Source organism: Epinephelus lanceolatus, chromosome 17, assembly GCF_041903045.1.
Source record: "Epinephelus lanceolatus isolate andai-2023 chromosome 17, ASM4190304v1, whole genome shotgun sequence".
Classification (NCBI taxonomy): Eukaryota; Metazoa; Chordata; class Actinopteri; order Perciformes; family Serranidae; genus Epinephelus; species Epinephelus lanceolatus.
In genome coordinates this window covers 14,836,770-14,864,109 of record NC_135750.1, presented here as the reverse complement: position 1 = coordinate 14,864,109, position 27,340 = coordinate 14,836,770, and the positions used below count along the sequence as shown (strand labels likewise).

Genomic DNA, 27,340 nt, shown 5'->3' with positions numbered 1-27,340 from the left:
GGCGTCTCGGCTCTGGCTAGACACCACAAAAACTTTGAACTGCACAAATCCCAATGATGAGAGAAGATGAGGTCTTCATTTGCTTCAGGAAGGCTGCAGAAAGTATATGAACTACAACTCTCCTTTGCCATGACCTTGGAAAGGAGAAGAGGTTTAGAAAACAGATGGATGTTTAACTGCTGACACTATGCATGCAGAGATAATACAGGCAAGAGTGAAACCTATGGTAGTAATTCTGATTCCTATAGGTTTTATATGTCTAGGGCAGTTATACTGTAGTCTAGTCTATTCTTTATATGGCCGGGGAAGCACTCTGGAATCTCCTCAAGCAACCCAGAGGTTCCCTGGATCCCAGTTTATAAACCAGAGGGTTACGGCCCTGCTTGTACGTGTCGCACTTTCCAAAAGCCTACACCCAAATTGAGTATGACACTGGTAATAAATGAGCTAGTAGATAATAAAAGGCACAAGTGGCTTAATTACAAAACATCATATTCTCTCAGTTACCTCTAATGACATCTGGCTATGCAGGGAGTTTAATTTGTCCAGGTTTTGAGATATCTGCTTTTGATAATACAATGGAGGTGAAGGGAATTTTGTCCATAGTATTAAAAAGTTTGATTAATCAGGAGAACAAATGGGCATGAGTTTACCTAGGAACAATTTCTTCAGTAGAAACTAGCTCTATTTAATTTACAATGAGATATGTGGATTATTTGACAGAATAAACTTGTTTCAGGAAAGATTTATTACTGCTGAAATGTTAATGCTGTGAGGCAGTGTTGTAGTCAAGATCACCTAAACCGAGACCAAGTCATGACCAAAATAAAAGTGTACCAAGACCCAGACTTTGAGGGGTTGACACCAAGTCAAGAGTCCCACACTGCATGACACACTTATGATAAAATGTGGCCTATGCAAATCATAGGCACTCCTCAAACTGATCTGAAACATCAACATTCCCATAAAAACACCCACAGGAAACAAGTAAAGACTCATCTCCATTCACCTCTTTTATTGCTATGGCTACTGTATAGAGGTGTGTATGTGTACCATAAGAAATCTTCAAAAACTAAACAAATACCAACACTAGACACTGAAAATCAATTTAATTGTCTCTATTCAACATCTTTTTTTGCACATGCAATTCAGTGGTATCACCACACTTGTGGTCTTCACTCATCTTGAAATAAATCCCACGTCCTCTTCGTCAAGGCCGAGTAAAAATTAGGTTGAGTTAGAGATGAGTGGTCTTGAGGCCAAAGCCGAGTACATCAACACTGCTGTGAGGACCACAAACTAAAATCCATTCACCTCAAGTGCATTGGATTTCAGGGAAGGATCACGAAACCTGGCCAAGAAAAACACATTCTATCTGCATGGCTATGTGCCAGTGAGAGTAAGTTTGAAAATGTTTTTTTTTTCCTTTTTTGGGTAAACCAACCCTTAAAGCCAAGACGAGATGATGTAATCCAGGCCCCTGTTCTACTTTACAATACCCAGAATGCATCATAGCCTTGGCTCTATTAAGTGCAAAAACAGGAATTGGTAGTGAGGGAATGTTTCAGATATACCGTTGGCGATCACCTATCTGACTATAGCTGTGGATGATTTGAAACTTTGAAACTCATAACTCATAGTAGACACTCTACAGTGACGCCATGGGCTGGTAACCCACAACAGTTTTGGGTAAAGCTGCTGCCGGTCCAGCAGGCTTGGAAAACGATTACGCAGCCAAAAAAGTAGGCCAAGACAAAGTGCATCAAGACCCAGCAGGGCAAAATAGTGTGTGAGTGTGTGCGTATTTTCCTTGGCTCTTTTCCCACTCCACTGCATCCTTAAGCATGGGAACCATTTTAGTTACAGGGACAAGAGATGAAGGAGAGAGTTTGGGTCAGGAGGAGAGGAGGATGTGATTCATTTCCCCTCCCTCTGTCTCTGAAGGACGACATGCAGTGTCTTTCCACTGGCAATAGAGCGTGTCCTCTACGTCCCTGCAGTGAGCCGTCTTAAACCCATCCATGCACACACACACACACACACACACACACGGATTTGAATAATTGATTGCAAGCTTGCGTTTCTCTGTCGGTGCTGTTCATCTAGGGATGTAGACATCTCCTACTTCCTGGGGAAACATTTACCCAATGTTGCTGATAAACAGATAAATGCAGGAACACATGGCTGCACAGAGGCACATTCCTTCTCTCTCCTCTCTGCACATAAACACACACACACACACACACACACACACACACACACATACATACATATTCCAATAATAGCGCCGTCCAAACCAGCACCAGGCAAATTTCCCAGAGAGAACGGGCTGAGACTCTTAATAGTAGGTGATGGGTAATACAGGGACAAACAGTGCCATTGTTTCAGGGGACCATATGGGAAACATGAGGCCAGTTTTTTCCTGCCACGTCTTGTAAAGCTGACTGTAGCATGAGGTTTAAAGTTAATGGCTAATTTATTTATAGTAACATTCAACAGTTTCAGTGGGATATAATTGTTTTTCAGGCAACTTATCATTACACCGCCTCTGGTGTTAAAAATAGGAACAGGAAGCTGTTTTTTCCTAACATGGAATATATGTAGTTCACAATAACGGTAGCAGATAAACCACACAACATGGCCAGTCATTTTTGAAACAACGAGCCCTTGATTTAAGACAGAAATAGACAAAAGCAACTTATTTCTAGTTTGCAAACATTGATTTGGCAGCTGAAATGACAACTCTTGCTGGCTGGTTTTCTAAGACAAAGCTAGCTGGCTAATTAACATTCATAAGTTGGTTATTATCTGTCTCTGACTGACTTGTTTTAAAATGAGAATGCTGAAAGAAGCTTATAAATGTAACCTTGATAGCTACGTCTTTGAGGTCTATGAAGACTGCTGAAAGACAGATAGGCAAAGCTACATGTCCTAAGCAAAAAAAGTTAGCAAATAAAAGAGCAACTTGTCCTTGCATTAAGCCTCATTTCCACCAAGCAGTCCAGTTCAGTTCAGTTTGTTACACATTAGAATAGTTATTTTTGTGTCTCAATTGTCACAAGTGGTGGATGGTACCAACAGGACCATTTCGTTCCGTCACATTTATTCATAACCCCTCTGTTGAGGTACCTAGTACTATGCCCCCAGGAAAGGCACTTATAGCTTTGAAGCCAATTTTCCCAGCAGCCAAAGCTTATAACTACAACTTCTGGGTCCATCATGTGATGCCATTAGGCCCAAAAAGACTGTTTACCATAGACCCACATTGGGAAAGAGATCTATGTAAATCAGTGGATACATTATTTTAAGTGTCACAAGCCCTGCAAAATGATATGTTTGACTCGGGATTTGATCCGTTCAATCCAATATCATTTTATTGCAAGTTAGCAGCAAGCTAAACTGGAAGTACCCTGCTGGGCCGGTGGAAGGTAAGCGTTTGGTCTAGTCTCTGGTGTGCATCCTCTACGGGCCCGACTTAAAATATTCCTGTCTGTTCTTTATTGTTCTGAAAACGTGTGTGCAACCCCATGGACAATCAACGAGATGCAGACGTTCCTCCACATTGCCAACGAATGTCTACAGTGAATACAGCAAGAGCTGGAAGGAGCAATGACGCAGCTACTACTATCGGTAACAACCCTGCCTACATTTGAGAGTCACTGTCTGTGGTGAAAACGCTAAACAGATCTAGGGTTTAGGTAGATGTCCATATGGGTTATGTACCAGTTCTAAGGGTACAATACTGAAAGTGTTCGGTGGAAACATGTTTTCAGGGCTTTATAAGGGAAAATGTCTGATTAAACTAACATAACCCTGTTTGGATGGTTAGAACCGAAAAACCTAAATGGACAAAGTAGAAATGTATACTCTGAAAGACAAAGGGCTTTGAGGAAGTTTGAGCTGTGGTTGTGGAAACTTGTAAACCTAAACTAAAGAAAGACCAGGACGAAGTCTCTACCTTCACTAGTTAGCTAATAATAATGCTAACTCTTGGCCTTGGAAGTAACACTAGGTTATGTTATTATTGTGGGTAAAAAGCAAGTTAGCAAGTCTTAGTAACGTTTGCAGCTCACAGTAGAGCAGATAAACACAAAAAAATAACCAATTCCTTAAAGTCCTATGCTTTTATGCTTTCGGTTTTATCGAAAAATCCAAAGTCCTGTTGTGCCTAAGTAGCGTATGTTTGAGCTGCAGTGTGAACAAAGCCAAGGATCAGTGGGTTTACTGCATTCAGCTGTATTTGCAGTATAAAGCACCCAAGCCAAAGTTAATGACTGCACAGGTCATGTAGTAAAATGATCTGGAATGATATGGAAAATTCCCAGCACAGTGCATTAGAGTGTTGAAGTCATTCCAAGACAGCATTGCTGTTTCCAAGTCCTTCCAAGACAGCAAGCTTGAGCAGCAAGAGTGAAAGCAGGTAAACCTAAACGCGTCCAACTCAATGTAATCACTTCCAAGTGAGTGTGACCATGTCCAAGTTCTCAGTGAGAGAATGAGGTTAATGAGAAGCCTTTTAAAAGCTGAGGCACAATGAGTTCTATCGTAATTGTGCCGTTGCCACATCACACAATGCACTCATCAACGTATTAGCTCACATAGTCCTCCAGACATATGGATCCATTTTCCAGGCCTTGACCACATCGCTGCCTCTTTCTCTGTCCCTCTTGCTTTCTCTTTTCCCCCCTACTCTCGACACAGGAACAAGTGAGTGCAGCACTTTTTCCCCCTTCCCTTCCCCTCTGAAGTTCCAGCTGCTGTAGACAGACTAATGTATTCCCCAGAGCCGAGGGGTAGACCACAGCCCCGAGAATGGACTGGGTCTTGCTACCAATAAACTCCAATTTCACACAGAAAAGGAAAGAGAAATGCGACAGAAGCGAGTCATTAGGCTGAGGGAAAACCTAACTTTAAACTTTCTCACTCATAAACTGGTACAATTGTTTATTGATTATCTCAGGCTGCTTCTGGAGTCAGCTTTTCTTTGACAGAGAGAACACTACGAGGAAAAGAGTGAGGAGCAGAGAGCGAAGGCAGACAGGAATGAGGGAGGGGAGGATGGAAGATTAACGAGATATATTCAGCACCAGTCAGGATATGAATTCATAAAGTCTCATATGGTAATTTTGCAAGAAAATAGCCCAATTCATGCTTACGGGCACAGAGATTTCTCTAATAAACCTCTTAAACTAAAGATGAAAAGAGAAATTTGGCTGATGTAATGTTTGTTTTGTCTTTTAAATCTAGATAAGCATCTTATTGTTGTGGTGCTATCAAATCTACAGCTTCTATTTGTCTTTCCCTCTCTATGGAGTCAGTGTGTGTTCAGAAATTAGGGATATCTTGTTCATTTCTTGCTCTGAAGAACTTGCAGTTACTCCAGGCTTAGTAGCTATCAGAGACAGAATCGACACTTTGACTTTAAGCCAAACTTAAACCACAAAAATTAAGACTTGAGACTTCACTGGAGACTTGGCTTACTTGAGACTTGCCTCCGTAAAGACTTGACTTGAGTCTTGAAAACTTGTTTAGTTACCCTTCATATATTTCATAGGTACGGACATTAAAAGGAGCTGGTTTTAGCAGTTTCCGCTGGCTGCAATACTTGATCAATTTGGCAAGGATTTCTAAATTTATTGTTTAACCTTTTGTCAGCAGAACATATTTAAAAATGGCCATCACAATTTTCAAGAGCTCAAGGCAATGTCAACAAGTGTCTTGTTTTGTCCAACCACCAGTCCAAAACCCAAAAATGTTCAGCGTAATGATTTTGTACTTTCTTACTACGATGCATCAATTATCAAAAATAATTGACAATTAATTAATGGGCCTACAACTGACAAATCAATCGTCAAGGTCTCGCTTATTCTGGCAGTCCAGTCGCCAAAGAAAATGTTGGTATTGTAAGTTTTTGCAAAGCACAGATATGTTTCATACATATTATATCAACGTTTCCAATGAGACATAGTTCAGATTACATATATATGAGCTGACTTTGTCATGGAGGGGTGGAGGGGATGGTGGATGGTGTGATACTTCTGCGAGACATCTGGCAAGCTGCAGAGTTTAAGACCAGCAAACAACAAAATGGGCTGTTAATTTGTGAGACATCTCAGCATTTCCAGTGTTCCAGAGACAGTGTTTTTAGCTACACATTGTGCCGTCAAACTTGGGTGTTCTTTAAGAACACATTGCAGGGTTTCCAGTAGTGATTTAGAGGGTATTTTAAGCCTAAACATGATCTTTTCCTAACCATAACCAAGTGTCTTTTGTGCCTAAATATAACCACATGTTAACCACAGTGGTGGGTTTTGGTTGGATTGGGCTGCAGCACTCTGGAGCTTTTGACGATATTACAGTCTTCACCAATAAATGAGGTTTGCCTAGTTGTCATGAAGAGTAGATGTTCAAACCTCTGGGCACTTTTGGAACTTCATCTTCACTCAAGAAAACTGTGTGATACATTCAAAAGCATCAGAACATGCAAGTAAGTGGGTCTTGAGTAAAGATTGCTTTGTCAACTGTTTTTTCCAATCAAGAATGAGCTGTCAGCTGTTAAGCTTTTAAGGGAAAATGTTGTACCATTTTAATCTGACTTGATGTGGAAATTGCCCTCAAGGAATCCAGATTTCATTTGAGACTTGCTCTGACAGCACTCCGTTATCCATACCTTCAGTGAACTGCCGTCGAATGAAGAAAGATTTTTTTTCAAAGCTGGAATTTACAGTTATTACTCTTTAGGTAGTGAAATCAAATACCCTGTAGCTATAGGTCTGGATGAATACACTTTCCCTTTTATATGTAATCCAAAATGACAAGTTTGCTCGCCCTCCTACCCTCTCATTATAACTTACTCATCCTCTAATTTCAGCCTGTATTAACTCTCACTAGTTCCACACACACACACACACACACACACACACACACACACACACACATACACGCCAACTCCCCCTCATTAGCAAAAATGCCTGCTCCATCTAAATCATGTGGCCTTTCCAAAGAGACCACATGTCCTCTGGGGCTTCATCACTGACTCATGGCCTGAATGACCTGCTCCGACTTCACACAATGACTTACACTCTTTATCAAAACAAGGATGCTCATGATGCTAAGTGTGCTTTCTCCCAGTGTGACACCCTGGATACATCTGGCTGTCATTTGATTACAATTAACCTGCTTTATCACAATCACCTGTTGTTTACCAGCCAGTTGGGTCACAAAGTCATGCAGAGGAATGCTATAAATGCATTTTACGCTGGAAATGCATGCTATATAAACACTAACTTCTGCAATGATGATGATCTTTTTCATGCCTCTACAATATAAAGTATATGTCAGTCTTGAATCTGCAGGGCTGTACACACTGAGCATGTGATGCAAACAAATCCCCCGAATAAAGACCAGCCTGTCATCAACAGACGGAAAAGCTTTCATTATAAGATGAGCAAAAACAAAGTGTCTGTCACTGCTCTTTTCCGCACTCTTCGCTCACATTGTTGGCCGAACAAAAACCTGAATGTTTCGACCTCTTTTCAGAATTGGGAGTCTTTGTAATACACCTTGTGTTGCTGTCATGAGCATCTATTCAGCTGTGTCACCCAGGCATGAGAGTGAGCACCATAATGCACCCTGCTCTGACTCCCAGTCAATAGGCCCTGGATCTCTGCCATGCATTCCTTTACATGACTGTTGACTGTGATTAACATGTAATAGGGATCCCTACTGTCCAGTATATAGAGAAAGAAACATAGATAGATAGGGACATGGCGATAACAAGAGAAGAAATGTAGTAAACGTTCTGTGCAGCAAACTTTTTGCCTTTAAATATCATCGCTGGCTTTGAACTGGCCACAGGCTTGTTATTGTCTCTGCACGACGTTCGTGAGAAGAGCAACTTGCCGAGTATTTGCAGGCTGTCGTGTCTGAACACCAACAGGATCTGGACTGACTGCCAGCCAGCTGTCTTTTAAAGACCCATTTGGCTGCACCTGCATTCTCACTTTACTTCACTTGCAATCTAAATAATCTCCTAGATTTGGAGGACTCTCATGCCAGAATACAATCCCACAGCCTTCAAATGTCCCAACAGTTTAAGTGCAAAAGAGCAAGTTAATGTTTTGATCTTGTTGCAGTGATTGAGTGCACTGAAAATTCTGTGTAGCTTTGCATATTTTCTCATTCCAACTGACTAGTAAAACTTGCATAAATAGTCTTTTGTGAAACCAACATCTATTGTTCTCATCCTGGTCAAAAACATGGTTTTGTACTGACGTGCATCGGTGGTTGAGTAAACTTCATTCTCAGGGTCAAGAGCCAAAAAACAGAAAAGGAAATGAAAATAAGAGAAAGTTTAGTGGGAGAGCGGAGGAAATTTATTTTCCAGTAAGCCTGTTTCTCTGGCTTTAATTAAACTAATCACACCTCAATAAGAAAGTATATCTTTTTTAAAGGACTAGTGGGACATTTGGGAAAATACCCTCACCTCCTGGCTCTTGCTAGAGAACATGAGAGTACTAATTTTTCATCTCATTTTTGGCGAGAAAGTGCATAAACATATTTCACAAAATGTCAAATTACTGAACTAAAGCTGCCAGTCATACCACCACACACTGATACTACTAGCTCACTGAGCACCACTGACCTAGCTAATATTACAATTCAGCTGAGGACGTCATTAATGTTCACATCTCGGGCTGTCATGATGCATGCTTCCTTCTGCGTGGTGATACGGTTGGTGGGTGTAGTTCGGTAGAGAGAAAATAGTTCCTACGAAAATGCTCGGAACAAGGTCTGCGGATTATTTTCAGTCTCCAAGTCATGATTTCAGGAAGGAGAAACTGCTGTTGAGTTTTTCAAATCTATATTCTTTGGCCCTCTGAGCCGAGTGCCATCTAGTTCCACTATATTCGGGAGAAGGCAGACATCTCTACGGCTGATATCTCCAACACCAAAATAACACACTGAAATAATCTAGATCGATAAATAGTAAGAGGGAAAAACATGAATTTTGGATTTATTTTTTGGGTGAACTGTTCCTTTGAGGGAGACCTGGCTATAATAGGCAATAAAAAGAAGCAGAAAATGTGTTCAGGCACTTAGTTTCATCAACATTTCACTTTCTAGATGTCTCTAATTCCCACTGTAGCTCTGTTACTTTGCTAGCCTTCGGACTGTGTGACACTTTGACTGACCGGTGCTTCGATCTTGATGAGGGCGATGTCCGATTTCTCGTCCACATCTTTGATTTTGGCATCATAGGAGCCGCCGCTCTTCAGCTCCACTTTCACCCGGTGCTTATTGGCCACGACGTGGGCATTGGTCACAATCTGGCCATCGTCTGACACAACAAAGCCAGAACCACTGGCCACCGCCACCTCCCGTTTGGAATAAGTCATCCTGTGGGGGGAAGAATAGGGTGGTGAGAAGGTGGATGAGGAGGGGATTAGAGAATTTCTATTCACTTCAACCTTTCAACAGGTCTCTTCTTCTGTAAAAACAAACTGAAAAGACAGCAAAAACAATGCCTGATGTAACAGCAGTGCAAGACTCAAAAGTTGAAAGCAAGGTAGAGGTAAATATATAGAGGTAAATATACAAACAGCAGGCAGGTACGTTTTTAAAGGTGAGCTGGAGAGATTAAGAATACATAAAAACAATAAGAGGAGGAAACAAACACACACGGTAGCATTAATATATTCAGCACAGCCTCAGTGAAAAACTGCTTTCAAGTCAACCTGAGGCAGCGATAGCGGAGGAGAGAAGAAAAAGACAAGAGACAGATCTGAGTGAGGGAAAGATGGAAACGTAGAAATCAGAGTGCTGCAGACGTTCAAAGAGCCACTTTACAAGCCACAGTGACAGACTCGACAGAGACGACACAGACAAAGAACTGAGGTGTCAAAGAAGGACGTGAAGCAGAGATAAAAGAGCATAAAAGCTGGTGAGACGATGAAAAGAAAAGATGTTGAAAGACTGAAGTGGAGAGTAAGGTGCTCTACCAACTGGTGTGGTCTGGTTAAGTACACAGGTGGGCTGTAAAGTGTGTTTCAGTCTGTCCCACACACACATACACACACAGGTGCACGGCTCTTACTTGCGGTAAAGTTCAATGTGAACCACAGACGGGGCAATTTTCTCCACCACGTCGGCAATGAAGTTGTATTTGTGTCTTGGGCTGTCTGGGTTCTCCTGAGCTAGAAATACAACACACACACACACACACACACACACACACACACACAAGTCAGGATGTCAGATGAGTAAAAGCAAACAAAAGATGCACTGAAATACTGCATGAGGTAAGAGCTGTGTGAGAATAGCAAACCAACCAATAAAACTGCCCTTTATCATAACACAGTGAGGAAAAGAAAAGATGACAGTTCATCTGCGGTTGAGACTGTCTAGGGCAGGCCTGACACACAGGCACACACTCATTTACAAACCCTTAACTCTGGCCATAAACCTCACAAATAAATACTTAACCTTGACCTTTACCCTTATCTTACTCTGTGGTTAATTGGATACACAGACTTTAAATTCTTTAGCCATCAACAGGTCTTTTGTCAAGCCCAAATTGGTCCTCACAGTGCCACTCTCACACTCACACTGTCTGACACTGTATGTTAGAGCACTGCCAACTTCACTGAATCACACATCCCACCATCTATACAGCATTGGGCAAGTCAGGAAATGTTGACTGATTTACCTGGTAATTAAGGTCTACCCAGAAGACAGTTTAACCAAAGCTATGAATCAAGACTCCCCAGACCTTTTCCCTCTGAGCTTTTCATCCTTCCATGTGTAAACCCTTATTTTGCCACGTACCTTGGACTATTTTGTCTCACAAGGGCAATTTTCAGTCATTACACTCTCCTACAGGGCAGAATTTGCGAAAGTTAAAGGCACCCATAAGCCCTGGGATATCATTGATTGCAGTGAAGGGTTAAGGAGAGAGAAAGAGACTTTCCGCTTGAGGTGCATTTAAGCTAACACAAGCATGGAATGAGCACTGTCTTGCCGTACTGAATGCCACTAAATTATACTGTATGAAAACATTTGTTAACCCGCAGGGGGAAAATTCGGGTGTTATACAATTCTACAAGTCTACTCAGTTGTCAGATAAATTCTATCCATCCATTCATCCATCCATTGACAAGACTGAGAGTCTACAGATATGTTATGTAAGGCTGCACCTAGGCTGATAACATTTACCATGTTCATCAATTACTTTGGAGTGTTAGCATGCTAATATTTGCATATTAGCATCAAACACAAAGTATAGCTGAGGCTAGTGGGATTGACAAATTGACGTTTTGACCCGATTATGGTGCTAGAGGAAAAGTCTAGCAATCATCAATTGATGGCTGAAAAATGGACCCTATATGGGACTGTCCACGGGTTCAATAATGGTCCCGTGCCAATTGCCCACATGGATGGGCTTACCCAAATGGGCCACACATGGGTAATGCTGGGGCTATCTGTGTACCAAGTGGGTACGGGCCCAACATGGGGATCATATCTGTATCCCACATAGGTAAAATCAACCATGGGGCCATTGAAGAACCTGTGGACAATCCTATATGGGGCCCATTCTTCAGCCCATTTACTACCCACATGGGCCCCACATAGAAATGTTGACTAGGTTGAGCCAATCCCCATGAATTCTGTGTGACCAATTTTGTCTAATTATTGCAACTTTACTGCAAATTTTACGAATTAAGACAGGTGAAATCTAATTTATTGTAGAGCTGCGTGCAGCGTATTGATTCGGTCAGCCCCTCTGTCTCTCTGTTTATAGTGAGACTACTGCTGCAGGATGGGAACTGCCATGGAGGACTGAGTGACAAACACACAGTGACAGGGCTAACTTTTAGCATCACACAGCTAACGTTACCCAGCGGTTATTAAGGGCTTTAACGACAGTTTGAAGCTTTTCAGTGTCAGGGTGAGATTAACGGCAATTGAGGCAATTTTTTACTTGCCTCAACAATGTCACTGAAAAAAAAAGAAAAAAAAATACAAACACTTATAAACATTACAACATGCATCACAATTCTTTAGAAAGACTGCCATGAAATCAGACATTTCAGGCTGTGGCAATCACAAATATAGCAGGCGAAATCCTGGAGGGACAGTTTTATACAGTCCATTGACTGCACAAAGTAATAGACATAGCTACCATGACGTCACCCACTGGTTGTAGGCTCCAGTTTTTTTTAAAACCTTTTGGCTGTTGCTATCTTGTTTGTTTTTCGTGGAGCCAGAAGTGACCATATTTGGACCAGAAATGGAGCTGTGAAGGAGCAACTTTTTGTACTTTTTTTTTTTTAAAGATATTTTTTGTCTTTAATAGACAGGACAGTTAAGTGTGAGGGGGGGAGAGAGAGGGGGAGTGACATGCAGCAAAGGGCCACAGGCTGGACTCGAACCTGGGCCGCTGCGGCAACAGCCTTGTACATGGGGCGCCTGCTCTACCACTAAGCCACCGACGCCCCCTCACAGACTGTACTAACGTCTCAGTCAGCCTGTCACTTGGAGAAGCTATACCCTCAATTATGAGTAATTTTAAGCCTTAATAAAATGCAATATAAAAATTCACCTCTTATACAGTCGTCATGCGTGGAGAAATAAGCTATAAACACCAAATCCAGGCTGTAAACATGTTTTTTTTTTCTATAAATTTGGACTTTTTAATATGGGGTCTATGAGGATTGACTTGCTTTTCAAGTCAGCCTCAAGTGACCATTCAAGGAACTGCAGTTTTTGGCACCTCGACATTGGCTTCATTCTTCAGCCCCTGCGGTTGCTGCTTGGTTTTATAATATAGGAAGTATGAATGTCTCTACAAAAAAACCTTACAATCCATCTAATACATGTTGAGATATTTTGGTCTGGGCAGAAGTGGTGGACTGATTGACCTACATCCCTGGAGCCATGCTGCTACCAAAAAAGAATAACTACTTTTCTCCAAACCTCCATACAGCCTATATTTTCCCTGTTGAACTTTAAAGCTACAAATCAAACATTAAACCTGATAAATGTCACACAAGTTTCTCACCACAGTAAGAAAGAGAAGTAATGGAAAGACTGGAGTCATTTTCCCCGTGCTAGCTTCACACCCAGGGGTTGGTGGTCAGCTCTGATAGGATTATAGTTTGAGAGAGCAGGCCCAGTGTCCAGAACTTGTGTTGTTTCTGGAGCATCAGTACAGGCTCTCAGTCTCTTCCACTTAACCGTATTACGATGAGTGCTGCCTCCTTACACACATGAGGGAACTGACTTCCAGAGACACACTACTACAACTGCAACGCCATGTGATGATAGTAGACTTATAGGCCCATTGGTGACGAGTTTGTAGAGATGGGAAACCATGAATCAGAAGTTACGCACAGTTCAGTTACATTAAAGAGCCCGTCCAAGCCGTTGTTGCTTGATTTATGCACTGTCAGATTATTTCACTGCTGAAATGAGCTTAGAGGGGCTTTACTGTTGTAGAATTAAGCTGACTTATGAGCAGATGTCTCCTTAAATGCCAAAAAAATGCTAATTCATCCTTAAATTTGAAATCCTGAATGTCACTGATGTGTGAAGAGAAAGTCTGCAAGTAGAGCCTTTTGATTATTGTCTAATCCACATATTGCTTTTGTAACATTTCTCCATCTACTAAATTGTTGCCAGAGGCTGACTCTGGAAGGTCTGTGGATGCAGGCACCATCATATAACAGACAGATATTTGGCTACCGCTGCACATGCAAAATCTTTATATTAAATATGTTTATAATATGGCAAGAAAAAGGGAGATATCTCAAACAATGTTAGGTCAGAAATGTTTCAAGTAAAAGTGAACAGATAAGGCAAGTTTGCTTCCAGCTGTAAGTCACTGTGACAAATCAAACCTCTCCCAGTCCTAACGCCATTGCATATGTAGCAGGGGGACACTAGGACTCAGGCAAAATTTGGCCAGTCAAGGTGAGAGCACCTGAGCTGTTACAAGGCTCATTGCAAATTATTTTATTTGTATTTTAGTAAACTGAACTTATTAACATATGGTTTTATCTTTTAGTGCTGCAGCTGGTATTGGCCTCCAGTCACGGGAGTGGCTGGTGTAGTGGGAGCTCACCTGCTGAGTTGTGGTGATATAATTTAAAGTTTGGCGTGTCACTGGTAGGAGTTTGGATGATTTCTGTTGAAAAAAGCATTTATTTTGTGTGTAGTTTTGGTTATCCACATACAGTATACTTAAAGTACACTGGCCTATATTGGTGCACCACACCCCCTGCAGCAAGACACTCTCCCTCCCCATCCCCCCTGAGGTCACTAATAGGTGGACCAAGGTCTAACTCCTGACCCAGACACTGTCCTATCCAGACCCAGAGATTTATTCAATTTTAACACTGTATCTATTTTAACCAAAACACTGTGTGTAGGACTTGTAGGGCTGACCAGGAAACTCCAGACCAATTACATGTGTTTATCTCCCGTGATGCTAATCGGGCAACCAAATCTGTGCATTCCAGGAAGAAGTGCAACTCAAGTCAGTAAGTAAGATACACACACACACACACACACACACACACACACACAGGGGTGAGACGAGATGAGAAAGTTGGAGAAATGAATAAGTCAGTAAAGTAATTCCTAAAGTAAGTACAATGGCCCACTCCAGGTCGGGGGGGAGGTCCTGCCTCAGGTGGAGGAGTTTAAGTATCTCGGGGTCTTGTTCACGAGTGAGGGTAGGATGGAGCGGGAGACTGACAGGCGGATTGGGGCGGCGTCAGCAGTGATGCAGGCGCTTAACTGGTCCGTTGTGGTGAAAAGGGAGCTTAGCCAGAAAGCTAGGCTCTCGATTTACCGGTCAATCTACGATCCAACCCTCACCTATGGTCACGAGCTCTGGGTAGTGACCGAAAGAACGAGATAGCAAGTACAAGCGGCTGAAATGAGTTTCCTCCGTAGGGTGGCTGGGCTCAGCCTTAGAGATAGGGTGAGGAGCTCGGACATCCAAGAGGGACTCGGAGTAGAGCCGCTGCTCCTCCACATCGAGAGGAGCCAGTTGAGGTGGTTCGGGCATCTGGTAAGGATGCCTTCTGGACGCCTCCCCTGGGAGGTATTCCGGGCATGTCCAACCGGGAGGAGACCTCAGGACACGCTGCAGGGATTACATTGCCCGGCTGGCCTGGGAACGCCTCGGGGTTCCGTCGGAAGAGCTGACGGAAGTGGCTGGGGAGAGGGCTATCTGGGCTACTCTGCTGAGGCTGCTGCCCCCGCGACCCGGATAAGCGGAGGACGACGAGACGAGACGAAGTACAATGAAAACAACTTTTTATCATCCTTGCCGACTGCCTGTAGTGTAGCTCAACTTCAACAGCTCATTAGACATTGTTAGCTACATGAGTAGATAGCTTAGTTACAAACATTTATCTATAATTGGCCTATACAAATGTAGCTTGTACAAGATTTAGGTACAAGTCAATGTGGAAATTATTTTTTGGTAGTAAGTAAGAAAGTTTAGATACAATAGTTGATTGTTGAGTCTCACTGCAAGGTCATCAAATACCACCACCAACCCAAAGCATCAGTATTAAGTGACCTGGGAATGAGTCTCAACATTAAAATTTCTCCAGAGTTACATACAGCATCTTTAAGTAAGAGAGCAATTTTTTCATTTGCTGTAGCAAGAGTAAGGGTCACAAAGCACTTCACAAGTCAGTAAAAACAGGACAAAACCGAACAAATAAAAATACAACATGCAGCCTGACCAACAGTAGTCTTGTATTTTACTGGCCATATTTCAACATGTATATTGATTATTCATTAAAGCATATGAGCTAGGTCCAGACAAAAGCATGAATAACTGACTGAGTCATTTGCAAATAGGCTATTGTGACATCTGCAAAACAGGAACAAAGCAAAAAGGGATCAAAAGTAGCCCGTGGGTTCTAATAATAATATCACCATGTATGGACAAGGGGTGGCCTGAAACTTTGTCATAGACAAACACAGTGAGAGCTCCCATTTGATGTACGTGAGGAAAGTTGTTTGCCATCCAATTAGTATTAGCAGATTATGGTTATGATACCGTTCACATTTGCTGATCTACGATATTGAAAAAATAAAATGCACGGAGGATGAACGGAGAATGTCACCTTTATTTTAGTTATTTTCAAAAGGGAGACTTTTTACACACAAAAATGTTTCCAAGTTTCAATCATTGTAATAAAAAAATGTTCAACCATAATAACTCTTCCAGTGTTATTCTTTAAGGGTCATTCTAACTAATAATAATATAAAAATTCATCAATACCATCATACTGTGAGACCATGATATTTTCTCAGATGGTTATTGTACTGTGAAAATCTCATACCTTTGTAACTCTAGTCTGTCGTTTACATAACAAAGGTGGAAAATGCAACCAAAACTACTGGTGATTCGGTCCAATTCAGAGTACAATACTGGGCCAAGTATTGAGCCCTGAGGGACGCCATGAGAAAGATGCGCAAAGGAAGGCAGATTAATCTCTCACATAGGCTAAAAAAAACTCCTGTGATGTCAGCCCTTGAGCCTATCAATGATGATACTGTGATACACAGTATTATATAACACTAAGATCCAGTAGAAGGATAGCAGCACACTCACCAGCACCACTTCACATCAAAATACTACTTGGGGTGTTTCTTCAGTGCTGTGATTCTGGTGAGTGCTAGACACTTAACAGCTGTTCAGCCACCAGTCTCAAACACTTTGGTGATGGTACTCAATTCAGGAGCTGGGGATCGAACCACCAACCCTGTGATTAGTCGACAACCAGCTCTACAAGGAGGCAGAGCAGTGTGTACTAACTTATGGTGTGTAAAAGATGAAAAATTATTCAAGACTATAGTCTTAGTGGAAGATGATCAAATTATACTTTGCAGTAACTGAAGTCAGTTTTAAATAAAGTAAAGATTTCACCCATATGGAAGACATATTGAGGTTGGAGACTTACTTTATTAGGCTCTAATAAAAGATCCTAACAAAGTTAAGCATCAGTTAACAATAATCAGATGTCTAAAGAGATTATTTCTGGAGCCAAATCAAGTGTTCAGTGACAGGAAACCATTCAAAAACAACATTTTAAAGAAGAAAGTTCATCTAAAGGCGCTCTGTTTTTCTCGCCAGCTCTCTTTCACACACATACACACACTCACACTCAAAGCCTCCTAACCTCCTCACCCAGTACACCCATTACCCCCTCCCCTCTGTACACATTGACCTTCACCACACGGGTCCCCGCTCAAGATCTCCGCTTCTTTTCTTTTCAATTTTCCCATACATAGTACCCACTGTTTTATTGGCGCCTGCAAGCGGAAGCAGTTTTTTTCTGATTCCCTTGACTAGAAAAATTAGATGTGAATACAGTAAGGTCGGCTCCACTTCTTCATGCACTGACACACCACACATACTGATTCCCTACTGCTGGCCAATCTGAGGCACACCAGAGCCAGGCTTATGCTAACTGAAATGGAAACAAACCTTTCTTTTGCTTTGAACATCATAGCAACTCCTGCCACTTGGTAATGTGTGTGCTATAAAAATATTTCCAGTAAGTCATTGATTTTGGCTCAATGCACATTTAAATTTAATGAGTCAACACATGTGAATGTTTGGGCACTAAAGTGTAACATCATGACTCATTTAGTTTTGATGAGGCTCTCCTTCACTGCAGTTATGAAGATCTAGAGATGAGCTTTTCTGCTATTTATAATATCACAATGACACATTGGCACCATTTTGTGAACCACTGTGCAACTGTGTGAGTAACTCTGATTAATCACATTTTTCCATGTCTAGTTTTGTCACAATTTGTCCCACTTTTTCTTTAGTTTGAACTCCAGGAATTTAATTAGGGACACAAGGGACTTCCAACTTATGGCAGCATATGATACAACAAGAAACACACATACATCTGAGTAAGTTGGGACCACATTTTGTTGCTAGAAAATTATGCATGAGTATCAAAGAGATGCACAGACTTACCATCAGTCTATAAATGCACTGACCACCTTCCAACCCCTGGAGTTTGAATTTGATAACTTCAAAACTGTTCATATTTCAGCTCAAGGATTTTAGTGCCTGTGCAACATTTAGTCAAATTTATCATGGTCCAACTGTGACTACACTGGCAGACAGAGCAGACAGGAGGTATGGCGAGCTTTAGAAATCACACCAGGTTTGCCTTACCAGTGTGATTTGAGGAAAGAAGACACACAAACATGTTGTGCGCAGACTAAGATGCGATTCATAAATGCATGAAAGGAATGGATAGCTATGAAAGAGGCTGCAGCAAAGATGGTCAAGCGGAAAGAGAAATGAAAAAATAATGAGCGAGAGATTTACAGGCATCACGAACAGGAAGCAAAATAGATGAGGAAAACAGACAGACAGACAGAAACAGGAGCAGCAGAGACAGACGGATAGAAAAACATTTACAAAAAAAAAAAAAAAAAAAAGGAAAAGACACACTCACAAAGATGATCTTTTAATATTATGAGTGGCCGAGACAAGTCAGGGAAGAATGTGCGTATTCAGCACATGTCACCAGCCGGAGTCACAGAGTGCGTTTTGCAACACCGGCTGTGGCAGTGCAGCAGCTACACACTGTACTGGGTTCAGAGTTGGATTACAATCTGAGCACATTATAAGAAAGTACTGCAAACTTTTAGGTTGTTTCTGCAGCCACTGTATGCAGCTCTGTGTCAAAATGGTAATTTGGCAATCTCACAGATGCACACCATGTAAGTGCATGTCATCCCTTTCTAATCCTGAACATTTTTCCTGTCAATCTCTCCATTATAACTATCAATGAAGGCTTGAAAATGCCAAAAAAGTGGGTCATCTTAAACAAATACGACCCCGAGGTCATAGAAATATTTGACCTAATTTTCTTTGCCAAAAAGAACAACTTGCATGATCAACATCTTTACGGTCCAGAGACGAAATGACATCATGCAAAGTGTACTTGCATATGTTTTCTTAACATGGGGCCAAGTTGCAGGGTAATTACTGTAAAGGCGCTCGGAGAGGGCTTTGAGTTTCTTTTCAGTGTCAACTCCTGCAATTCTAAGCCCAAAGCCTTGGTCACACCAAGGCCATAGCCATTCAATCAGCAGTGGGGGACCAAATCTGCCCAGGGGGTGTCTCAGCTCATTTCCTACTAGAGCATTTTATTTATAATAGGTAAGTACAGCTGTACAGTTACTATATGAATGAAAGCTGCTACTGTGTACATAAGTCACACCTGCAGCGCAGCATAAATGACTGACACTTCACTCAGACTTAACGATAACATAATAAAGATATTAATGTTAGTTGAATATGCCCTTGAGCTGTCTTTTGCTAGAGTACGGCAACACCACTTGGACAAACCACATGCAGAACTGCAGTAAACTGTAATACTAGAACCAATAGTAATAGTAATGCCAGTTTGATTATGAGTCTGATTACATTTGCTAATGATAAGCATTTTAGGCATATGGGAATATTGAGGGAGATGTGGCCCTCCAAAATAGGCGATCAGAGTTGTGGACTCAAGTCACATGACATAGACTCAAGTCAGACTTGAGTCACAAATTTAATTATGTAAGATTCAACCAGACAAAATCAAAAAGGACTTGCATTTCGACTTTGACTTTAACACCAGTGACTCGTGACTTCACTTGGACTAGAGCCTTTTGACTTGAAAATACTTAGGCTAACACCTTCCCCCGAGCCCAGGGATTAAAAAGTAGGCCTATGTCGTTTAACTAAAAGTGTGCCGTGAATCAATTATTTCCCTGTATCAATTAACATTAACGCTATTCATTCCCAGCAAGTCAACACTTAATTCCCCAGATCCACTTTGTTTGAATCAATCAAACAACACTCAATGAAGTTGCAGGAGAGGATCACGAAAAAACTAATATTACGTTATTGAGGGCCAGGTGGAAAGATAATTTCGTCTGCATACAAAAACTAAGTGCACTAACCGTGCGGGTCAGAAATTAGATGGAGATGAGACAACTTCCTCAAACTTATTTTAACAAATTAAATTTGGAAAGCACTCGTGATTTTTGTAAATGTAATACAGTATTACTCTGTTGCTAAATGACAATTTATTTGGTGAAAAGTGCAATAATGACTTGTTTAGGACTCGAAACTCAAAGTTAAGGACTTGGAACTCAACAAGGGTCTTGTCAGACTTGACTTCAGACTTGATATGGGACTCTAGGACTTACATATACATATCCTGTATCAACTAACATTAATACTATTCATTCGCTGCAAGTCAACACTTAATTCCCCAGATCCACTTCATCTGAACTAATGAGACAGCATACAATCAAGTTGCAAGGAGAGAACCATGAGGAACTAATGTTAGGTCACATTATGACTTGTTTAGGACTCGAAACTCAAAATTTAGGGCTTTGAACTCAACAAGGGACTTGTCAGTCTTGACTTTGGACTTGACTTGGAACTTGCCCATCTTGATCTTGGGACTCTGGGACTTGAGTGCAAAGACTTGAGGCTTACTTGTGACTTCCAAAACAATAACTCGGTCCCACCTCTGCAATAAATTATAATTACTGCCTTGGATCACATCTTATGTTGCAGTTAATTTAAAACAGAAGAGATGCTACTGCAGGCAGCATTATTCGCCAGCAGTTTGTGCATCTGATTTACCAAATGAAATGTGACTCGTTTTATTGCAGCCATGGAAATTTTCACTGTGTGCCTTGGAAAATCAGTGGCCCTCACCACAGTCTTGCTCTGCTTCAGACATGGTTAGCTGCCTGGGCATGACTTAACTATTTAAGTTGCTTACACGACTCACAAACAAATGTGGCGATACAGTCTGCCCTACCACCGTGCCCACACAGTTTTTGATGTACATGTAAACCTTTCCCAAAAATACGGGTTACTAATTCTGTGTTTTCCTCGGTGTCTCCTGCCTGTTTTAAACTCGCTTCAACGGAGGAGGAATTATGGCTTTGAATCAGTGCCAGGCATTCCTTCATGTGACTGTTAAGTGTGATTTATGAGTGACAACAGAAACACAGAGAGAGAGAGAGGAGAGAGGAAGGAGCTGGTGGGGCTGTGGGAGAGCAACGAGGTAAGTTTCCAAGCTTTGAGGTAACTTATAGGTCTTTGAGGCAACAGGTGTGGAAGCTCTTCATTCAGAAGTTTTCAACTGCAGATGTGGTGCACACTTCAGGTGGACGTATGTAAAACACACACACCAAAACTGATACAATGTCTTTACCACCTGTAACCAAACATGTGTGCAAGTTTTTTTTTCACTCCTGAATATCTCATATATTTTAGGATATCTCACACATGTAGCATTAATGATGATGGATGACTCACTGATTAAATTGAACAGAGCATTCTCAGTTGGTGTGTTTAATGGAGCGGCAGAAGTGAAGAATGATGTCTGTTTATTATTGAGCTCCACTGGTTAGGGTGAAATACTTTTCGCAAGACACTGAGAAAGTGCGGGTCCATACTGAAACCACTAATGTATCACCGCAGCACTGTTTAATAACAGCCTATATCATATCTATCAGGCTTTGTACATTCCTTTCGGTCCAGCTAATGCAGACTGCCCTGGCATGAACTGCATTGTATAAAACAATCAAGCGGATTACAGCCACAGCCATGTGACTGCTGTTTATGCATGCCAGAGATTTAAAAAAAGGGGGGCTCAGATCAAGCTTTACATCAGGGAGCTCATGACTTCATTCAACCGAGAAAACAGAAAAAACAGTTCTCTGATCGAGTCTAATTGTAATGCAGGAACAAGAGGGAAACACAGTTGAATGGTGGCTCTTGTTATCCTGGACACATGAGGATTGTGTGCCACTGAAAGCAGCTCTAACATCTGTGTGGAGTTTAACCACAAACGTCCTGTGAGGATTTGAGGGATCATGATGTGAAGAAAGACAATTTAATAATTTGCTTTAGCCAATTTGGACATGCAGATTTGTGTGTCACAGCCCAGTGCATCTTAAAGTGAGATGTTTGCAGAAAGTTCTCCAAACCATCCATCCTTCTACTAAATCTTATCAACATCTTGTTGGTTTTGAGGTCTCTTCTGATCTGAAGAACCTGAGTCTTACCTTTCCCGCAGGCTCCGCGCTGAATGAAAAGAACAGGTGGCTGCTGCAGTTTCTGCGCCCGGCGGCTCACCCTCTTCAGCTCGCAGATATTCCGGTAGGACACCCCATCGCTTCCACACACCGGCTCGCTGGTTTTGCACACGCAAGTCCCAGTCTTGCTTCTCCTCCTTACCGTAATAGTGTATGCCACCCCAGCGGACACCGAGCACTCCAGCCCCTCTCCGCACGACGGGTCCCCGAGCTTCCCAATGCCGCCGCAGGCTTCACCCTCACCAGACGCGCACACTGTGCAGCAGTTGCAGGCGTCGAGGCTTTGTCCCGCCGGGCAGTCCGCCGGTAGCCGGGGACACATCGACTTGTCACACCGAGCAGGACATCCGATAACATACCGGCTGGAGATTTGCGCATCTGCTGGCAAGGACGCAAAGGCAACGATTACGCACAACAGTGACCAGAACATGATTAAAAAACTAAACTAAAATAAGTTTTTAAAAGTTAAATAAAAAGTTTCAAAGAGTTTGTCAAGCTCGCTCTCTGCTTGCAGTGTAATGGGATGAGAGAGCTCAGTAGTAATGAGAGGGGAGTCACTTCAGCTGGAGAGGCATTTAACAGAAACTCCACTGCGCAGCCAATTACGCGACTTTACGTTGGTGCTGGCAGCGCATCACAGACGCAGCTCACTTTGTAGATAATCTCAACAAGCCTGATGATTGGTGCGTTTAGGTGACGTACTGAACGGAAGAGCTAGAGGGTTATTGAAGATTGAAGATAAAATAATGCAAATGAGAGATGAAAAGGCAACACACTGTATCTATCTAAGAACTGTGACACTGAACTGCCAATATCAAGTGACAGCAGTAGTTCTCTGTTGCTTCCCCCCAAAGGGGATGAGAGGGTAAAGGTCATCTAACCTACGCCATAGCCTGACGTTCACCTGTCTATGTTCACCTCCACAGACCTCCTGTCTATTTTTGTAAGCTGAAACCATTTCCCTCAGTGGAAAAGAAGCTTTTATTTATTTTTATTTCACAGATAAGAAACAATAAATCGTGAAGACAATAAAGCCTCCATAAAAATAGCATTTTAAATCTTGGGTTTGATTTATCCTGGCTTCATTTGGGCGGAGGAAATGTCCGCTCGTTGCTAGGCTAATTTATACAATGTAAAATGTCAGGCTTGTGCTAATAGCGTTAGCATGTTGTATTTGTTTGGCAAACCTGTTTAGTATAAGACAGTTGTTTTGTCAGTGAACCTTGTGAGTTGTAATGGAGCCAAATTATATACTGTTACCTTTGTTAAATGTTGCTGTTGTCCCTGGTTTTATATGAGAAGGGGAAATGTTTGTTGACCGCTAGGCTAATTTATACAGTGTCAACTACCATAGTCTTGTGCTAATAATGTTAGCATGTTAAGTTATATATGTTTGGAAAACGTGTTCAGTACAATTAAGTTGTTTTGTCTGTGAATCTTGTGAGTTGTAATGAAGCCAAATTATGTAACGTTACCTTTGTTAAATGTTGCTGTTGTCCCTGGTTTCATATGAGAAGAGGAAACGTCTGTTGACCGCTAGGCTAATGTATAGGCTTGTGCTAATAACGTTAGCATGTTGTATTTGTTTGGAAACGTGTTTAGTATAAGACAGTTGTTTTGTCAGTGAAGCTTGTGAGTTGTAATAGAGCCAAATTACATACTGTTACCTTTGTTAAATGTTGTTGTTGTCCCTGGTTTTATATGAGAACAGGAAAAAACACTTGAAAATTTGAGGGCGACCAGCTGCTAGGCTAATTTATACACTGTAAAATGCCATAGGCTTATGCTAATAATGTTAGCGTGTTACGTTTGTGTGTAAAATGTGTCCAGATAAAGACAAGTATTTGTCTGTGAATGCTGCGAGTGCAGCTACAACAGGAAACAGCACTTCAAATAAGTGCTCTTTGCTGGAAAATTAATATACTTATAAATAATTTTTTTTTTTTTTTTTTTTTTTTTTTTTAACAAACCTGACATGTTCATGAGTCACTTGCGGTCCCGCGATCCGCTTTTGGACCACAACCCACCAGTTGGGAACCACTGCTGGAGGACATTTCAGCTGTGCCAGTGTTTGCTGATATTGGCACTGACCCTGATTTAATTATTTACAAACACATAAAAATAGAAAAGTGAAACAAACCCACTGTAGTGGAAGGAGCCACGCAGCCCAGATGTTTAATATGCTGCACAGCCCTCCACACATCCTGCAGGCCTATTTCCTACATGTTTTTTTTTTTTTTTTTTTTTTTACTACTCCCTCTATGAATTAGTCACTCCTGGCTTCCACACAAACCCTATGGCTAATTGGGAAAATCAGTGGTGGAAAAAAAGTTGGGTGGATTGTGGGATTTGTGGAGTTAATGTAGCACTCAAACAGCCCCTTATAAACAGCTAAATTTGTTCTAATTGGAAAAATGCAAGAGAACATCATTTATGATCTTATCCCAGCTCTGTGAGGTACAAGCGGGGAGAACAAACAACATGTGATGGAGACATCCTGATGACAATACTGCATCCAAGTTCAAGTGTCAGTCAATCAAAGAGTAATCTAAACATTTCTTACAATAACCGTTTGTGCCACATGCTCAGTCGTAAGCTACATTTCAAGTATCAAGTGTTGGCAAACAACAAATCTCTGTTAGGTTTAGATGTCTGCGGTGAGCTGTAAAAGAATCCAGTAAACACTGAGGCGTCTTAAAACACCTCAATATAATGTGATTGATTATGGGCGCGGTGTTGTTGTATTAACGGCTCTTAGTTTACATGCTGTGGCTAGATGCAGGGGAGCACCTCTCAGGGAATGGAGGGACTTGAGGGACGAGGCCCCCTGCGGTGCACCCAGAGCTTGGGGTAACACAAGGCTTTGTATCCAAAAGGCAATTAGAGAGGGCATTATGGGATTGGAGGGTGGTCATATGCTCTTAAAGACTGGACTGCCTTGTGCAGAACAGGAAACAGTGAAAGTGAAATTCAGAACCCAGAATTCACGGTTGTTTTCTTTTAAATTAGAGCACCGTGTCATTTTGATGCACGACTCGCACCGCCGACCAACCCGAAAACAAACGAGACTTACTTAACAGCAGCGAGACCTTACAGCATCATCAGACCCATTATGTGGCAATACCCGTGGAGCACAGGAACGTAGGCGAGAAATGGTGGGAAAATCTGCACATGAAAACAACCTCATCTCTGAGGAACACCCATTCTCCAACCAAGGCCAGTGAGGATGGACGCCATTGAGGTCTGTGTGATCTCTCCACTCCAGTCTGCAATGAATATCTCTGGCTGTGAGTGAGGCCCTCGAGAGTCCAAAACGGGCCTCAGTTTCCACGTCTGCAGCCACACCAAAGTCTCAGATCCTCCAATGAGGAGCTGAGATGTACATGTGAAGATGCAGCAGAACAAACTCACAGTACACAGCACTTCCCACCTCGAGACACCAGCCAGCTATACATGTTGTTTTTCTCTCCGTCTTTGAACCTCCTGACATCACCCTTATCAACTTGCTGTGCCTACACATGCTGTATCCACAATACGCTGCACACACAACGGCTGAAGCCCAGAATATGTCACAGCCGGTTATCTGACTGACTGAAGAAGCTTTACATATTCAGTGTTGCTCCATGACCTCACTCTGCAGATCCATCTACACACACTGTACAAAGCTAGAGGCTGTGCGTGTAACGAGCACCTCATTAAGAGCTGATGAAAGATACCAAGACATACATGAGTGAATCATCAGTGCGGAGGAGGATATGTAGAATATATGTGCAGTGGTGCAATGTAACTGAAGTAGTACTTATAACAGATTTGAGCTACTTGTACTGTACTTTATTTTCATTTCTACATTTAGTGACAGTGTTCAAGGGCGTAGCTTTCATTTCAGTATTAGGGGGTTTCATTCGCCAGAAAATTTTGAGCACCAAACATGTAATTTCCTGCATTCTGGTCAATTTTTATGCACCAATTTGTGCAATTTTAGCATTAATTTATGGAGTAAATGTCTATAATTTTTGTCAAAATAAAAGTCCTCTGCTACTTTCATGTTTTTAATCTAACACATATAATAATGTAACATTTGCAGGGGCTATATTTTGCATTGTGAATGATTGTTAGTACATTTTGTTCATTCTTACGTACCACTATTATTTAAGTGATGTTTTCAATGCAGTACTTGTGTGGTATTGCTACTTTTAATTCTGTTAACAATCTGAATGTCTTCCATCACTGTGTACATGCAGAGAAAACTTAATTTCCTATTGACAGTGACTCATTTTTTTTTTACATGTAAGTTATGTTGTTGAGTGATTTGTTGTATGATTTGCAAGGACAGCTCTTTTTTTGAAGATTCTTCATTGTTACTTTTGCATTTATTTGATAGAGACACTGTGAAAATGGGAGAGCAGAGATGGTGTGATAGGCAACAAAAGTCCCAATCCCTGGATGTTGCAGTAACATGGCACACACTGTAACCACTCGGCAAACCAAGCGCTCCACAAGAACAACTCTTCAGGGCTCTAAATCAACATTACTGGTTTTTAACTCTCAGTGGAATCATATCAAGATGATTCAATCACACAAATAATAATTTCAAGCACATTGCAATTAAACTCAAACTAATTAAGTTAAAGCAGTTAAATTAATTTAACATTAATTTGATTCTCTCATTTGTGGTTTTGAATACATTTGCCAAATCAAAATAAATATTGTGCCCTTGTGTTAATTATAGTAATAATATGTAATTAAAAGCTTTGCCGATCACATTACAGTGTGCTGAGAGGAAATATGTGGTCCAGCACACACCTTTTTTTGCATGCTTCTTCTCCTTTTCAGTGCTTGTATGTGTCTCCTGTGGCACAATATGCTGCCTTCTTGTATTTTCTGTTGATATTTTATCTGCTTTCATTTTAGTTGGTGTTTTGGTCCAGTGGAATTAATTTACTTTTTGATAACTGAATCATACAGATCAACACATAACTGGTGTTTCAGTCCTTGCCATGTTAATGGAAGTGAAGCAGGGTGAAGTTTTTTCTCTCGCCACAAGAGGGCAGAAGGAGCCTTGGTGAGCGGACCAGCAGTAACACCTCCTAACTGAAGCTCTCACTTCACCCTCACACACTAACTGTGCCCTTTGGAGATAGATAAGCACGATACTGAGCGATACTCCAGGAAA

General features: G+C 41.6%; 1 protein-coding gene across 1 annotated transcript in view; it reads right to left on the bottom strand.

Annotated features, from left to right (window-relative positions):
* LOC117248026 (serine protease HTRA1A-like) overlaps positions 1 to 22,754 on the bottom strand; it is a 35,444-nt gene extending 12,690 nt beyond the window's left edge. Inside the window, exons 1-3 of the mRNA XM_033612744.2 lie at positions 22,138 to 22,754; positions 10,097 to 10,196; positions 9,195 to 9,399 (exon numbers count right to left, since the gene is read on the bottom strand). Of these exons, the coding sequence (XP_033468635.1) occupies positions 9,195 to 9,399; positions 10,097 to 10,196; positions 22,138 to 22,597 (765 nt within the window). The 5' untranslated portion in view covers positions 22,598 to 22,754. The remainder of the gene's footprint in view (positions 1 to 9,194; positions 9,400 to 10,096; positions 10,197 to 22,137) is intronic.
* Between the last annotated feature and the right edge of the window lie 4,586 nt (positions 22,755 to 27,340).